The sequence below is a fragment of the Perna viridis genome, chromosome 4 (assembly GCF_037379345.1).
Source record: "Perna viridis isolate PV_CMFRI_1.1 ecotype Kerala chromosome 4, ASM3737934v1, whole genome shotgun sequence".
In the NCBI taxonomy this organism is placed as follows: domain Eukaryota; kingdom Metazoa; phylum Mollusca; class Bivalvia; order Mytilida; family Mytilidae; genus Perna; species Perna viridis.
The window spans coordinates 39545795-39563390 of NC_142448.1; the positions used below are offsets into that span (position 1 = coordinate 39545795).

A 17596-nucleotide genomic window follows, 5' to 3' on the forward strand; every position below is an offset into this window, starting at 1 on the left:
ACTCTACAAGGGGCAACTGTTTTTGTTGCATAATTTTTGCAACAATCAAGTTTTCTTGCAAGAGAAAAATATAATTTTTTTCAGTAAAGCAGTTGTATAATGTGGGTCACCCTTATAAATTCAGACCTATGATGTTCCATCTTGCATTTACTTTTGCTCTTCAAGTGAGCTTATGGTAGTTGCTCTTTAAGTGCCGTATCACCTGTTCAAGCAGTGGGCACACACCTTTTACAAAGGTTTTACAGTGAATAAAATAGTTAACTTCAGGGAGTAGAGTTGACCTTCCATTGATTAAATCCCCTCAGGTAGTTAACTGGTCAATTAACAAGGATATTTAAACTTTCTGTCATTCAATAGGTATTTTACTCTGTATTTAATAGAAAGTTGAAATCTCTGTGTCCATTGTCCTGTTAACTACCTAAAGAAATTCATCAGGTAAAGACCAACTCTATTTCCTGAAGTGAACTATGTTACTCGCTGTAAGTCATCCTGATTAGATCAGATTTAATTGAGGACAATGAAATTACTGCATGATGTTTAAAACCTGTTATACTCTTATAAATTTGTTTTTCCAAAGAGTGGTATTTTTTTAAAAGCATGTGATTTTTGAAAAACACACAACTGAACTGGTTTCAAATGAGATTCAAGCTTTATTCTTGATTTATTAGAACATTTTGACAAAAGTTATTTTATATTTTTAGGTCACTCTAAATAGGTTTTGAGTTCTGATTTAACTTTGTAGCTTTCATATTTTGTTTATATGTATACAAAACATAATTTCCTATACATCCAACCAAATGTTACTATATGAGAAATACAACTGATAGCTTTCATTTGGTTATGATATTAGGATGACCGCTTTCTTCTTTTTGCAGTATGTCTTGTTATTAAATGTAAAATCTGATCTGCAAGAAAAATTTTAACAAATTTTCAATATTTGTAACCTAACTTAAGACGGAAGAACTGAAATCTATTTGGATTGCCCTCAGATATTAAAACAAAGCATATTGAATTAGTATTCAGTTGTTGTGATATCTATTTTTTACCTTATGTTATGTTACTTAAAGTTTTACCTTTTAATTTGAACTTTGTGCATGAGTTTTTTTTTCTCCTCTTTGCATGACCTATAGAAAAACAACTGCAACAACAACATCAACAACAAAGTCCACTGTCTCCTACTCCTCCTAAAGTACCGCCTCCTCCAAAGCTGTCACCACGACAACAACCAATCACAAAGTCTGGTACATCTTACAATCAGCTTTACTCAAAGTTTGATTCAGGTCAGCAAGGGAATCTAAATACAAATAGATTTGGGAACAATCCACCCGCCCCGCCAGTTAGAAGTGGTTTTGAGCCACCCAACCCACCTATTAGAAAGATAGGAGCACCAGTGCCTAAGCTGCGGATTCGTAGCAATTTATCCGCAGCAGAGCAACTGGGAGTTAAAGGTTCAAGTCCAAAGTTAAATGGAGGTATAAATTTTTTGTCATAGATATGCTCTTTTTGGCTTGGTTTGGTGTGTTTTTTTATTGTCCTCACGCCAGATAGTTATTACACAGTCGCTAATATTAACACTCATTTGTGTCAACATTAACCAAACTTCATGCATCATACATGTACTTTATATTCTACATGTGATAGGGTTGGAATTTAACCTACGTCATTCAATATTTGAAGTTAAAAACAGTTTTTTTTTTATCAGTTACTAGAGTAGAAAAAAAAAATCTTAAATATTTTCAAAGTTTATTGGATATTTTAAGTGATAAATTAACTATTTGAAGTTTTAGGCAAAATCTAATTTCTCGAATTAGGTACATTCTTAGGCATAATTGCCATTCATAAATAGTTAATTTTAATTCAAAGTAACTTTAAAAAAAAAAGAATTAGAACAACTATATGATTTTATATGTTAGATCATAATACTAACTTAAAGGGACGGTATATTATTTGGGAATACTAAACTTAACCTAATTTTTTACAATAGTTGATTATTATGAGGACGGTAAGTACAGAATCCAGACATAAGCATGATGTATGCTTATGCAGTTTACATTACCAAATAACAACTATAGCCGATTTAATATATTTCTGTAACAAAGATCTTGTGTACTAAGTCCAATGTCCAAAATGTGCATGTGACAGTCTTTTGAATAAATGTAAAACTGTAAGTCTTTATTTTGTATAAAGCCCATTTGTTTTTTTGTTTTTGTTTTTTTTGTTTTTTGTTTTTTGTTTTTTTTTGGGGGGGGTGGGGGGGTTATTGCTAAATTGTATTTTTTCCTCCTTTGATGGAGCAAAATTTTAACTTTCATCCTCTTACAATGATTAAAAAAAAAATAAGTGGAACTCTGGTTTACAATGCTATAACAGTTTCCTCTTTTTTTATTGGAAGTCTAAGAATCAATCTATTTATCTTTGATTTTTTTTAATTTCCAACCTGTAAGAATCTGCCCAAACATCTTTCTAAGTTGTCCAGTTTCTGTACTAAAACATCTTATCTCCATCAGAATGCAATTGTTTATTTCTTATACTACAATTAGTTTTCATTCCTTGATCCATACATTCAACTGAGGTGACGTGTAGATTGATTTGGGGGAATTTAAATTTATTTATATTTCATACTTTTAACATTGAAGTTTTATGTTTTTCATTGTTTGGAAAATGGTACTTGTATGTCCTGGTTCTGACAAGCCATAAAAAACCTTGAATATCAAGAACTGCATGATCTAAAGATCTTTTTTAATTGAATACATTTTATTCATAATTGCTTAGTAAAGTATACATGTATGTCACTTTAGTCAACATATATAGTTTATGTTCAAGTATATCCAATACATGTAGCCAGCCAATAGAATTATGCTTCTTTCTATGTTTTCCATACTAAAGCATATTATTTCACATGGCTCTAAGAAGTCTGAATTTTCTGACCTTGCAACCCTCTTTTTTAATTTGGACCTTGATTTTATCAGGCGCCATTTGTTTATACAGCACAGGGGGCGGATCCAGGATTTGAGTTTAGGGGAGGCGTTAATTGAATTAAATGCAGTGCAAAGCAAGGCAAAAAATATGGGGTTAAACTTGTGGTGAAAAAAATTGTTCTTACCGATTTAGTGGGGCATATGCCTGGCACGTCAGTCCTTGGATCCGCGCCTGCAACGGGTCATTCCTACAAAAAGTTGACTTATCAATGTTCAAATGAAAAATAGAGGATTTTGGGGTGTGTGGAAATTCAGACTTAATGCAGATCTGCCTCTTTTCTACAGTACTATCATTATCAATGTCGCAATGTTTGTTTATTCACATGTATCATTGTAATGTGATAAAGTCTCTAGAATGCCACACACCTAAAACTTACAAAATGTAGTGACTGAATGATTTCCATTATTGTGTCATGTGATGTTTAGACCTGATTCAGTAAGTCTGTATAAATATGTTAACAATTTTGATTAATTCGTTTTTATATGTATGTTTTTATACAAGTATGCTGTATTTGTTCAGAATTTAACTGATTCAGCCATGTGTAAACATTATGGTTTTTCATTTGTCAAAAAATTCTCTGAAGTATTTATTTGAGCATACAAGTATCATAAGAGTTTCTTTAAAATATATGAAATATCAATAATTTGGCTTTGAGATAATATTAGGCTTTTGACATTTTTGTTTTGTTTTGTTTTGTTTTGTCTTTTTTGTCTTTTTTTTTTGTTTTTGGGGTGGGGGGGGGGTGTTCTGTTTCTTTTATTTCAATTATAAATGTGAATTTTTTTTTTTTTGATTAGAGATGCTTTTCGATCAATCTTAAGTTTAAGGATCAAATATAAATCTGTAAGCTAGATACATAGTAAGTATGATATAATTAGGAGAATAATGAATGAGTATTTTTGAATCTCATGTCTGTCTTTTTCAGCTTTCAAATTCCAAACATCTGATAATGTACGGAAAAGTCCAACAGAGAGAGTACAGCGACGGAGAGAAGATGAAGAAGAATACAGGAAGAAAAGATTGGTACATACATACTATATATTACATTTCCAAATCTGCACTGCATGCAGTATCAACATGAGACCCCTATAGCACCACAAGGGTAACCAGCCTGAGGGCTGATATAGGTCGAGGGTTGATTTGATAAACATGTATTTGATTGTTGGAGTAAGTCCCTGTGCTGTTTAGAAGAAACTTCAGCTCTGAATACATTGAAATGAGAATCACTTGTTTTCGTCTAGGTTACAGATTCACGTAACTCAAATTTCTCAAATTCTTTATATTATTAATAGTTCAATTCAGATAAAGGTATTTCCTTATGATGCTTTTGTTTTTCACTGACTAGATAATTTCAATCTTTTTTTTATCAAAAATTGATATTTTAGTCTTACCATAAAAAAATAATTTCAAGGATTTGTATGCTTTCAGGAACAAATATATGAAGAAGAGAGAAGACGAAAGAAAGAACAAGAAATCGCAGACATTGAAGCAAGAAAACATTCAGACTTTTTCACGTATGTATCTGACTGTTCATGGTTTTATTTTAGAACTTAGGACTTTTGGCTTTGAGAGTCTTTTGACTGGCTTTTGGATAGCCTGACTCCTGCCTGCCAATCCCTGCCATGGGTTTAGATTTTATTCTTACACATAATCATGACATCGTAAAGAACAACTCTTAAGAATTCTTGTAAAACATCAGATTGATAAAGCAAAGATTGTGAAAAGTTGAGGTTAATTCAGATAAGTGTAACACAATATATACGACTTAATTTTTCTCTAAAACGGATTAAGTAATCAATCTCTTGGACAAGTATTCTCTATAGTCTGTACAATCTACCAATATTGTCATTGTTGTGAAATTCAAAATGCATGAATGATATTATCTAAAGTGTAACTTGGTAATGTAATTTTCACACATATCATGTTAACATTAAGCATGGTACAAAATAGACGTCTATCCTTTTTTCATTATCCAAATGATATTATTTTTCCTCCCCAGTAATGAAATTATTATGGCAGAGTAAGTATACCAAGGGCTGACAACTCTTACTAACACCATGGGAGATAACTCTAGAATTTTAGTGCTGTGTTCAGAGATTATGTGTTTTGGTTGTATATGAGTGCTTTTATGGTGCATATGTATGAAAATTGCCAGTGCAGCCATGCCGTAAACCTGCATTTTAGATGCTACAAATGCTTTTGACATTATCAGGATCTAGAACACATGATTTACAATGCTTCCATTTTAATTCAATGCTAATTGAATATCCTGTGATACTGATCATTATTTCCCTCCTTAACGCTCTTTATTTCACATTAACACTTTATTCTATTTGGTTTTAATGGTATTCTGTTTTGTAGATTTTATTTTCACTCAGTCATATTATATTTGCACATTTATTTTAAAATCTATTACGTAATACAATTATCTTGAAGTAATTTAGATTTTTTTTTTACTTTTTTCCCCCTTGTTTTACTTTTCTAATTTGCACTGAAAGGTATAGATCTCATTATTCCCTACTTGCGGAGCTCGGGATGCAGCCATATTTTATCCTGTTTTTGCAGAGTTAACCTCCCATGAGAGCAGGTATAATTCCGAAGTCTCTGTAATCGATGTTCGGATTCGGGTGCAGAAAAAAGAGGTAACTCGAATGAAAATGGAATCCCCAGCAGACAAACACAACAGTTTTCTAAAATTTACAGGGTGTTTCATTTTGTTGGTAGGTTACATAAGGATGATTTTCATTTGTATCCCGGATAAAGAAAATTTATGGCAGGGTCAGTAGAACTAGAAATTCCCTTTTGACTTTCAAGATCTTCTAAAGTATCATCAATATCAGATGGAAACCTTACGTGTTTCGATAGACACCTGCTCCAAAGGGAGATAAATGTTGGCAAAATGTTGGTCCGCAAGTCGGGAATAATTATGTTTGAATGGTCTATCTACAACTGCTTGGTAATTTGATTGTGAAGTATTAGTTCATTAATGATTGAATTTTTTGCTTTTCTATTTTTTTTTTACTTTTGTTTTTCTGTCTTGTTTGATATGAGTTGTTTGTAGTGTTGGAAGTTCTGTCTTGTCTTTCAGCTGATTTTAAAGCATGATTGATTTTGTTTTTTCAGTTGTTAAGTGGAAATGCAACTCCATTAGAAAATGAAAGTTTCTAAATATGACATCAAGATTGAAATCAATCATAAAAATGCTTGAAATATTATTTATTTATTTTAATGAATTTGTACTTGTTTTCAAGGTTTTTGATGTGTTTTTTTTTTCCAATTTAGAAGTTATTATTTACAAAAAAAAAATTCACACATTTTTTTCAGCAAAGTACTTCCATAATGTAAATATGCACATGTATACCCAGTTCCTATGTGTATATCTGGCTGTGTGATATTTGTCAAATTTTATCTGTTATATTTAATTTAGGTATTCACAAATTTTTTGCCACATAATTGTTTTGAATGCTTTGATCAACTTAAAATGTTATTTTTGCAATACAATTATGTACATTTAGTTTCTTTTAATTATATTTTGCACTTTAATTATTAATTATTATTGATGCTCACTTCTCCAGTATAGCTGCTGTTAAGAATCATGCAGAGATTTATATATATTTACATATATAAGCGCTATGGCTCCTACCTTAGAATTAAAACTAGCTGTAGTTTGAATTTTTAAAACAAACAAGTTTAAAAAGAATATTTTACTATTTGTAGGCCAGCACAAAAATCTCCCATTCCCACTGATCGCTTTGACGAACCTATCAGTGGTTACAACACAGTGCCAGCTGATAGACGCAGAGGCTTTAAAATACATGGCAAAGCCAAAGCTTTGTACAGCTTTAATGCTCAAAATCCAAGGTGAGTTCAGGAGTCTCTTTGCCTGCTGTTAAGTGGTATACAAAAGCAGAAAGAATGATATTAAAGGGAGATAAATGTGTACTCCAGAAATTTATAATCCTCATAAGATAGATAAATCTACCCTCTAGAAATTTAAAATCCTGATAAAGGAGATAAATCTGTCCAGGCTGTATATATCTCACTTATTTCTTCTGGGTCATATGACCCTATGTATTACCAAAAACACACTGAACCTAGATCTATGCATTGTAAATGCATTATTTGTGTGTATTCTGATCAAAAGTAGTCAAAATGAAGCTGAGAATGTGTACTTTATAATCATATATGAAATTTACTACAAAAGTGTTTGAATATTGTTTACATGTGTGAGTAATTCACCTCCATGCTGTCAGTTAGCAGAAAAGGTAAAAATGTGGCTTTTCAGTATTATTTATTCAAGTAAATTTTGTGAAAAATGTCTACTATCATCGTACCATTAGCATAATGATTTTGAAAGCCTTATTTTCCAAGCTTCACAATGGTATGCAACTTTAAGATGTCAATTGTCCTTTGAATTCACAGTGAAACTTCAAAAATTACTTTCTTAACATGTTAAGTAATGGAAATGTTAGAAGTGGTTAGTGAAACCTGTTCAGATCTCTTTTATCACTTCTGGGTCAAATGGCCACCCATGTATGTAGAACCAAAACATACAGAACGTAGATCTATGCTTTGTAAGTGTTTAATCTGTGTGTATGATGTAGACAAAGCAAAGCTGAGAATATGCAATGTAAAATCATATTTGCTATTTACTACAAGTGTGTGAATATTGGTGTGAGTAGTTTGTCTCTATGCTTTGCTTCCGAAATATTTTAACTGATATGAAATTGCCTGTTTTTAATGTTTTATTTTCACCACTTTTCAGAGAACTATCATTTAGAAAGGGTGATGTGATATTTTTACTGAGACAGATAGATAAGAACTGGTTTGAAGGAGAGAGACATGGTAGATCAGGAATATTCCCAGTTAATTATGTGGAGGTGAGCAAGCAAGAAAACTTCAGTTGGTGGCTGAATGTATAGACTGGGGAGTCGTCTCTTTGTTAAACTTTCACAATTTTTCTGACTTCTTATTTTTGCTTGTTAATATGTAAAAAACTATTAGAGTACTTCTATCAGGTTCTTTCTGCTTTTATAAAATGTAAATGAACTTATGACTTATATTTATTTCTGCATTTTTTTGTATTTGGAGAAACACTAAGATGGTCATACAAATTCTAATATGTTCACACAAATTACAACCCATGTGAATTTAGCTTTAATTACTTCCTTTACAAAAAGTATCAGTTAAACAGAATTTTTTTTTTATAGCTTTCATATGTTCAATATCGTCTGAATATAGCTGAAATTTTGCTGCTCAGACGTTAAACCCCAACAAACAAACAAACAAACATATTTTCAATTTTCTACTATATATTACCTCGTACCCATGCATATCTTCTTTTCAATTTGTAAATTACATGTACCTGGTACACACATACTTCATCTTCTCAATTTCACAATGAAAGTTTAAGTATGTAGTATTTATGAGATAAGGAATACATTGTATTATGGAACCTCCATCTTACTTTAGGTGATAACATCAATAGAAGAAGCTCACAGTGCTGCCAGAGAGGCCGAAGGTCAAGCAAGAACAAAATACAACTTTAATGCCCAGACAGGAGTAGAATTATCATTACGCAAGGTATTAATCCAGTAGTCCTTTTTTCATATTTATGGTATGCAAGTTTTTCAAAAGGATGTAACCCACCACCACAAGACAACCTGGTTGGCAATTTCATTGGGGAAAGGAAGAACAGTAAACAATTTTCTTTGAAATTATTTTCACTTCCATAAGTAGCTGAATGGTTTGAAAGAATATATTTAAGAGTATCCAAGTACTTACCTCAGCTCCAATAATTCAAATATTTTAATTTGAAATCTACTGCTGTCCCTTGCTTCAGTAGGACTGTAAACCAGTCTGTCAGGTTGGAGAATTACTTCCCAATGCTCAAAATTTTAAAAAGCGAAGCCAAGGTAGGGAATATGAAGAAAGATCTATTAAATTGGTACATTTGTAATTGGAATCATACCATCATGAAATGTCACCTGTCTAAACCAAATCACTTGTAGGCTTTAAAATTGGTCCTTTCTAAAGTTCAAATACATTTATGTATAAACTAATATGGAGAACCTTTTGGAAGTGACTGGTTAAGGCAGTTTTTTTTTTAACTGATTTATAGTGTAATATTTTTTCCACAGTGACCAGATTTTAAGGGGGAAGGGTTGTGGTCATGTCAAAGTACTTTAACACAGCCATATTTTTTGCGCCTGTCCTAAGTCAAGAATTTCTGGCCTCTGTATGTCTTGTTTTGGTTTCACCTTTTGTTTATTTTTATGTTGCTTGAGTATATATGGGGCCAGCTGCAACCCAATCCGAGGAATGAGGGTTTCCTCATCATCCATTGATGACTAATAGGTAGCCTTGGGCTGACATTTCCATCCCGGTGGGTTTGTTGTCTCTTTGGCATATACACTATACCTATCCTCGTTATATTTTGGATTATTCAGGGTTAAGTTTAGACAGGTTGTTTGAATTATTCAGGATTTGGTTTAGACAGGTTGTATGGATTATTTAGGGTTTAGTTTAGACAGATTTGGATTATTCAGGGTTTGGTTTAGAGAGGTTGTTTGGATTATTCAGGGTTTGGTTTAGATAGGTTGTTTGGATTATTCAGGGTTTAGTTCAGTCAGGTTTCATTATATATAAAAATTACATTAATTTATATTTGTCAAATGAAATATCAAGGGAATTCTTGGTTTGAAAAGAGCAATTAACGAAGACAGCAGCTTGTTTGTTTTCTGAAGATTTTTTTTTAATCAAGTGCTGGCAAATCATTTTAGATATCAGACGAAAGTAAAACAGTTGAAAAACAAGAACAAATCGTGTCAGCATTTAAAGGTAATATAATTTTACTTACATTTAGCTTATATTTGTTGTTGCCAGGGTGATGTAGTAACGTTACTAAGATCTGTAGATGAAAATTGGTTTGAGGGGCGTGTCGGTAATAAACAGGGAATCTTCCCAAAGTCTTACGTAGAAGTCATCTTTGATCCATCAACACCATTAGTGACACCAGCGCCTTCTGTCATTACAACACCTATGACAGGAAGAGGTAATAACGCGCGGTTCTGTTTTTAACCATTAATTTTTGTCTTGACCGTGCTTGTTTGTTTTTATGTTCACTGCTACGAATGATAATTTTGCTTTATTTTGTTTTATTTTCACATCCATTGTTTCTTGCATTCATGAGTATTGGCAAAATTGAATTTAAAATATAAAAAAATTAAGCGAACAGAATTGGATGAAAGTGAAAAAGATGTGTCACTACTTTGAAATTTTGGTTGTTTGTTTCGGAACATTTTTGGGGGAGTAAAGGGGTGATTCTGATGTTTACAGTTCTCTCCACTAAATGTAAAATTTCCAGTGATCTCCACAAGTGAAAATTCCACTAACTAAGAAAAAATGACCAACCATGAAACAATAAATACATTTTTATAGTAGATATATTTGGAAACCAAATTGGATAATCCTTTCATCTGCAATTACACACCATATTAGTCCGTATCAACTGTGTTAACCGATGGGAGTTTTTAAAATTTTTTTAAAAATTCCAGTACAACATTCAATTTTGCCAAAGAGAGCTTGTTTTCTTATTTTGTATCCAGTTCTGCATGCCATTTTTATGTGCATTTCTTAGACAATAGAATTATTTATTTTTATTTCACATTATTTCCCTTTTTCTTTTATAAATCTGTAGTTGATGATCTTATTAGGCCAGCTCTTTCAAAATATTTGGGCACTGGTTTATTTATTATTCTATTTTAATAGTATTAACCATGGTAGCCCTTTGATATTTTCTTTCCCTTTTGACGTTGAAGGCTGGGGAATTAAAGGCTTCTTTATTATACGAGAAATAGTATACATAAAATCTTAGTTGATATTATTCATTCATAGTCATAGAAGGGTTTAGGTCATTTTAATGAACTTATTATCACACCAAAAAAATGTTATTTACCACTTTTATTCTTTTTTTTTAATGATATGGGGATAATCATGAGTAAAAAGGTACCCTAAGTAAGAAGAGGGAGAGCCTGAAAATAAAGCTTATTATAACCTTGCTACAACGTTATTGGGTATATTGGAATCACTCTGTATGTCTATAACTATATCTTGTAATTGCAACTCCTCCTGAATTACTCAAAGATTTTTATGAAATTGTGTAGGTAGCTTAGCCATTAAATGTTGATGTTCATTTTGGTTGAAGGACTCCAAAGGGACATAATCCATCTTGGTGTTTTCTATGTTAAACCCTCCTTAGCACAACACCTCTTAAACCCAGAATAAATTTTGATGACATTTTATAGGAAAGTTAGGTTTCCATTCATAGATATGCAAGAATGAAGATTAATTCAGGTCACTGCAAGTGGAAGTTATTTAACTAAAGGGTTTAAAATTGTGAAAAACCACTTGAAGTTTCCAGGGTGGGGTGGGGGGAATAGGAGAATCCTCTTTGTGAGCAAGTTTACACTATTTCTAGCCTTATAGGTTTTTGTATGTTTTTGTACATAATTATACTATTCTCAAAAGAAGTTTCTGTTAATTTAATTAAACATCTTTCCTTAATTTCTGCATTAGGACACATCAGCACTCATTGATTTACATAAAAGAAATACTATAAAAAAAAATCAGCCTAGAATGAAATGCATACAGTTTTCAGCACATCTGATATTTACTGCCCGTGTGATAAGTCTGGAGCTTTTATTGTTATCTTCGAGACCCACCTGCTCACCCTTTTATTGGGGCCCTGCCACAAAAAGTTGAGGACCCCAAGTGGTTTTTTCCCCTTCCAATTGATTAATGTTATTGTTATGTAATATGTAGAATGTCTGTCATGTTTGTAATGTTACAGGTACACCAGAAATGTTATCACCATCAGGATTCGATGCTCCGACACCACCCCCTCAGCCCTCACCCGGGGCATTCTCACCACGCACAGCAAGTTTCTTACATCAGCAACAACGTCAGTTCGCTCCTCCACAACAACAACAACAACAAAATTACAATTCTCACCCACAGTCAGCCTTTAGTCCACAGAGAGCTAACATGAACTATACCTCACCTCGTTTTGATGGCCCTCAACAACGATTGGATGATCGACCTATTAATGGATACTCACAATTCAATGGAGATTATAATGTTTCACAAAATCAAGGACAGCAACATTTTCAAGGTCGGCCAAGACAAAGTCCCACACAGGGAAGAAAGCAATTTGTGTCTAATGGACCTGTCTATCTTCCCAGTGCCAATGTGAACTATAATGTAGAAACAAACAATAATTTTGATCATAAGGTCAAAGTTGCAGATGATGATTTAGCATTATGTAGGTTAGTATCTTGTTTACTCTCATAAATCTACAAAATTTCAGGGGTTAAATTTATAACTTGGTACATGCATCACATGTAGGGGCGGATCCAGAAATTTTGAAAAGGGGGTGAGTTCAAGGCTTTTATTTTCTCATTTTTGCCCAAAATTTGCACAAAATTAACAAAGGTTCCATCAAAACTTAAATTACAAGGCTTCAAGGATTAAAGCATCTTTTGTTAATACCAAGTTATGGAATGTATATGTCTAAAATGGTCTTAATTTAAGCATTGAAATAATACATGTGCATCAATTTAACTACTTTTAACAGTAAATACAAATGTGTGAGTGTTAAGTACATGCGCATATGCAAATGTACATAAATAAAAAAAAAAAACCTATTTCATGGATATCAACTTCAAAAATAATAAAACAAAGTCCACTCATTCATACAATTTGTAATGGTGGTAAAATTGTCAATAAATCTTTTCAGATATAGGGCAATTTATGCATATAGACCCCAAAATGATGATGAGCTTGAACTCTTAGAAGGTGATGAAGTTTTTGTAATGGAAAAATGTGATGATGGATGGTTTGTCGGGACGTCAAATCGCACTGGAATGTTTGGTACCTTCCCAGGAAACTATGTACAAATAATTCAATGTGAGTTTATGTCACTGTTCACGTCTTTGTACGCTGAGTAACACATGTTCATATTGACACACAGTTTTGACTGCATGAGTCTGAGGATACTATTTTTGTGCATGATGTAATCACTTATGGTTGGAGTATTTTGCTAGATTTTTTTATTCTGAATTTGATTTGTTCCTCTTTGATCTGTCTATCTTTCGTATCTTTTGATACTGATAAACACTTTGTTTCATTTTGGGTTTTTTTTTCATGCGTGTAACTTTCATGATTTTTTTAAATTACAAATTTTAACTTTTTTTCTATATTAGCAGTTTTTAATATTTAGCTGATGAAATCAGGGACAATTATTTTATAAGCTACCTTGTTAATAAAAAGGGAAAACGATTTTCATAATTTTGCATTGTTAAGGTAGAAAGAGAGAAAGAACGGTCGATTTGTATGATACACTGCCAGTTATTGCTTTATAATTTTGGAATTTTTCTTAATATTTTTAGTACATTGTACCATTCTGTGTAAACATTAGGCAGTGGTTGGCACATTATTTTCTCAATTTGGTCTCTTTTTTTTTGCCTCTAATATATTCAATAAATCTGGAAAAGAACCAAATAGCTACCTAAATTTATCATAAAACATCTGTTCAGGTATTCATTGCACTAGATATCGTACTCATGTTTGTGTCTAGATGTACCAAATAATGTTTGAGGAAAGAAAGTCATCAATTTTTTGTTCCCTTCGACAATTGGAATTTTTTATAATCAGAAATAAAACTTCAAGACTTATAGACCCTATCATGATCATAAAATTTATACTACAATATATATGTATATATATTACAGTGACTTCAACTTAATCACATACCAGTTAATTACATAGAAACACAAAGAACAAAAACATTTCCCATCTTATCCACATCAAAAATTCCTCTTATGTACATAACAGAAGACCGAACATTAGAAAATTCCTCTTAATTGGGTTTATATTTTTTTTTAATTTACTAAAAAATGTACCTAAATGGGTAAAACAGCAATACATCGTTATTTTTCTAAATACTTCGTTTTTACAACAATATTTTCTCTTTCTTTTGAATATATACTATGGCAGGAATCTAATTAGACATAATAAAAGAATATGTCCTGCTTACACACTGAAAATATTAGGTATTTTCTATTGAAATGATTTTTTCTGTTTATTGCATGTTTCTGTTAATTGCATTTTTTAAAGGCTATGCAATTAACAGGAATGCACTGTATATACAATAAAAACAATTTGTATTATATTTCTATTTTATTATTGTAGGAAGAGTGCATTTTTACTGTAAAGGAGGATACAGAAGCGAGTAGATAACTCCACAGTCACCAAGTTCGGAGTATAAACATGTGCGGACAGTCCCCAAAAGTATCAAGCCAAAATATTAGCCAGTGATAAAGGACACTTAAAAACCAAGGCCGCTAGAGATTGCATCATCATCTATTTATAGTTACATAAACAATGCATTTAGATAGCTGCATGTTACAAAAAAACAATGTGTTCATCAAATTGTGTAAATTATTTTGAAACCTTAGTGAAATGAACAAATTGGACGCAAGAATTTTTTTTAAACTATATTTAAGGTATAACATTGGTTTGTTAGTTAATGTCTAGATTTTTTTAACATTTTTGTCATGTTTTGAGTTTCATGTGCTTAATGTTACCATTTTAAAAAGTGAATGTATTGAATTTGGATGCTGAATGGGGTTGGAACCAAATTTCCTAAATTGAGGCCCATTGTAGCCTTTTCTATTGAAGATCAAATATCTGGTGGTGACTAAGAGACAATCAATTATTTTGACAATTCAGCGTGATCAAGATGTCTACCAAATTGAGTGAACTGGTAGTTAGTTTTACTTGTATTGGTATTTAGCTTCAGGACACCGTTCAAAAAGAGGACAAAGACTTATAATGACTCATTTTATGGAGATTTGGATTTTCAGTTCCCTTTTAATGTTGTACTTTTCGATAAAATAACTGCGTACAACAAGTATAAAGGGGTTCTTGCATGAATGCTCATAGTCATTGTAGACTTCCTATGAAGAACTCGTCAATTTCTAAATAGTCGTACATTTCTGCAGGGATATGTGTCTGTTTAAGTTTTTTTTTCATCAAATACAAAATGAGGGAATGTTTAGAAATGATTTTGTTTATAAATGTCAAGTGTCTATTTATATTATGGATATTTATTTCTAATTCTATATTTTTCATGCTTTTCTACAGTATTATATACCAAGAATTAACCTTTGACCTTTGCGTGGATTTTTATTTTAAATTACCAAAAATGTGTCTTTCTTTATACAATGATTATTTATGAGACTAAGGTAGACTTAGGGTGTGGGACATAACTCTTACAAATCATTGGAATGTTTGTATTAAGCATTTTACATTAATCTCATGTAAGCATCAGAGTAACTTGAATTGATTTCATTCAGTTTCAGATGAAAGCTTGATAGCCTTTGGTGAAATTGACTGATACAAACATATCACTGATTTCAAGAGTTATGTCCTTTACCCTGGGCCTACCTCCTTGAGATGAAAGAAGATGTACTAACACTATTAAACCCTCCTTGAAAAAAGTAGCGACATATTTTATAAGGTTTAATACCGGTGATTGAGAAACAGTAGGAAATATTTAATCTAGTTTTATACTAACATTATTTAATCTAGGTCAACTATAAGGAATTCAATACCTGGACTTAATTGAGAATTTCATAAATACTTGTCAGAAGAAATAAAGAAAACCATCAAGACATAATTGTTGAATTAATTTTCAAATATATTCTTCAAAAGAAAACATTATCAAAGTATTTTTGTGAATTATGAAAAGTTAGTCGTGTGAATTCTGTGTCGGTGATGAAAATAATAGTACAAGTGTGCAGTAAAAAAAAACCTGATAAATGTGTACAAGTAACTTACATCTACTATTAAAGTTTACTGTAAAGCGCTTTTCACCAAACAGTGCTGCCTGGTAAAGTAACATAACTACAAAGCGAACAATTGTTTTTTACTTCATGTACATAGCTTTACATGTGTACATAGTTATCTCCCTTGTACATGTCTATGGATTATCTCCCCCTTGTACATGTGTATGAATAACCTTGATGTGATAAATGTTAAGAGAGATATAGATTTTATAATTCTACAAACTTGACGGACGTCTATTTATGTCGGGTACATATATATATATGCAATGACTATTTATATTGTATCCAAGTTACTTTGTTGTGTTTTATATGTGTAATTCAAGGAGCTTTCTTTTTTGTCTGCATATTTTTTCACTTTGTTGTATTTGGCATTTTTTCTGTAGTATTTCTAGGAAAGGCAGTCATTTAAATGTTGAAATCATGTTTTTAAACTAATTCACATGGTGTCAAATTATCTTGGAATGAAAATACTGATCCTTTCTTTACAGTGTTTAAGTAACTTTTTAAAATGAAATTTAGTATCAGCAAAATTTTTATTACATAGATTGTTTCTCTTTTACAGATATAATTGGTAAATCATTTCTAGTCAGAAAATCTTTCTATTTCATAAAAACATCCACAAAGGTGAATACTCCTATTATGATAATTACAAGATCTGATTATTTACCGAGTTTGTCAATTATCTACAGATTGTTAAAAGCTCCACTTTTTTTTTAAAAATCAATGTGTAAAATAATTTTGTGGTATGAAATGTGAATGCAGAAAATGTGAACTATATTATCTTATTTTTGAAGTATCCTTTGTTAATGCTCTGGAGAATCTATGGTTGTTAATCTGACTGGGTTGTGTTTAATTTTTTTTCTGGATTATCTCCCCTGATAGGTTGTGTTTTTTTTAAGTTATGATCTACTTATTGACCCTCTCTATTTCCCTATTACTTTCTTTGCTATGTTCATTTTGTTTCTCTGCCATAGATTCATTGGTGCATGAAATAAACTTCAATGCCTGTTTTTCTTTGTTTTTTTTTTCATGTGCCAATTTGAAATATTTTACCCAAAGTGTTGATAGTCAATTTATCAAATATCTCAGATCAAATTCAACAAACAGACATAAGGTCAAAATATTTTTCCTCAGAAAATATGCAGGTCAAGTTAATATGACAGCCAACATTAAAACTGACATAACATGCACTTAACATACAAAATATATATTTAATTGTCCGACTTTAAAGAACAAGTCTTCGTTCAGAAAAAAACTTTTAGAAGATGGGATTTCTTACTTCATTGAACAGGCTAATATATTAAAAGAAGTCAAGAATTATTTTCCTGAAATTACTTAACCCAAGGTCTGTTATTTCTTGAAAAAAGCATTGAGTTGGAACCAACTTGAAACATGATGTGTAACCCATCAAGACTTACATGCAAGAAAAATACCATATCTGCAAGCATTTAGAAAAAAGTCAAGAAAGCATGTCCGATAGACTGACAGACAGAAATTTGTAGTAAATTAAGATTAATATTATTACCAACCTTTTTATAGGGACTTCAATTTCTAGTTCCGCATGCACGATAATTTCAGAGACATCCACACTTGTACTCCAGTAATCGTCCAGACACTAAAATGTCTTTGGATGGCAAAGATGATAACATCATGCCATTATACAAACAGAAATTTTTGCTGTCGTAACTAAACCAGGTTTCTATGGACAA

General features: G+C 31.7%; 1 protein-coding gene across 50 annotated transcripts in view; it reads left to right on the forward strand.

Annotated features, from left to right (window-relative positions):
- Window positions 1-16897, forward strand: part of LOC148620030 (uncharacterized) — a 136875-nt gene extending 119978 nt beyond the window's left edge. For 40 of the 50 annotated variants that reach the window (XM_088580549.1, XM_088580554.1, XM_088580548.1 and 37 more), the window contains 12 exons: window positions 1131-1472; window positions 1985-2002; window positions 3905-4002; window positions 4408-4493; window positions 4979-4999; window positions 6697-6840; window positions 7745-7859; window positions 8452-8562; window positions 9865-10033; window positions 11831-12305; window positions 12776-12945; window positions 14230-16897. In XM_088580549.1, coding sequence (XP_088436675.1) covers window positions 1131-1472; window positions 1985-2002; window positions 3905-4002; window positions 4408-4493; window positions 4979-4999; window positions 6697-6840; window positions 7745-7859; window positions 8452-8562; window positions 9865-10033; window positions 11831-12305; window positions 12776-12945; window positions 14230-14231 — 1751 coding nt within the window. In that variant the 3' untranslated portion in view covers window positions 14232-16897. The remainder of the gene's footprint in view (window positions 1-1130; window positions 1473-1984; window positions 2003-3904; window positions 4003-4407; window positions 4494-4978; window positions 5000-6696; window positions 6841-7744; window positions 7860-8451; window positions 8563-9864; window positions 10034-11830; window positions 12306-12775; window positions 12946-14229) is intronic. The other 10 variants (XM_088580573.1, XM_088580576.1, XM_088580578.1 and 7 more) reach the window with 2 other exon arrangements.
- Window positions 16898-17596: the final 699 nt, after the last annotated feature.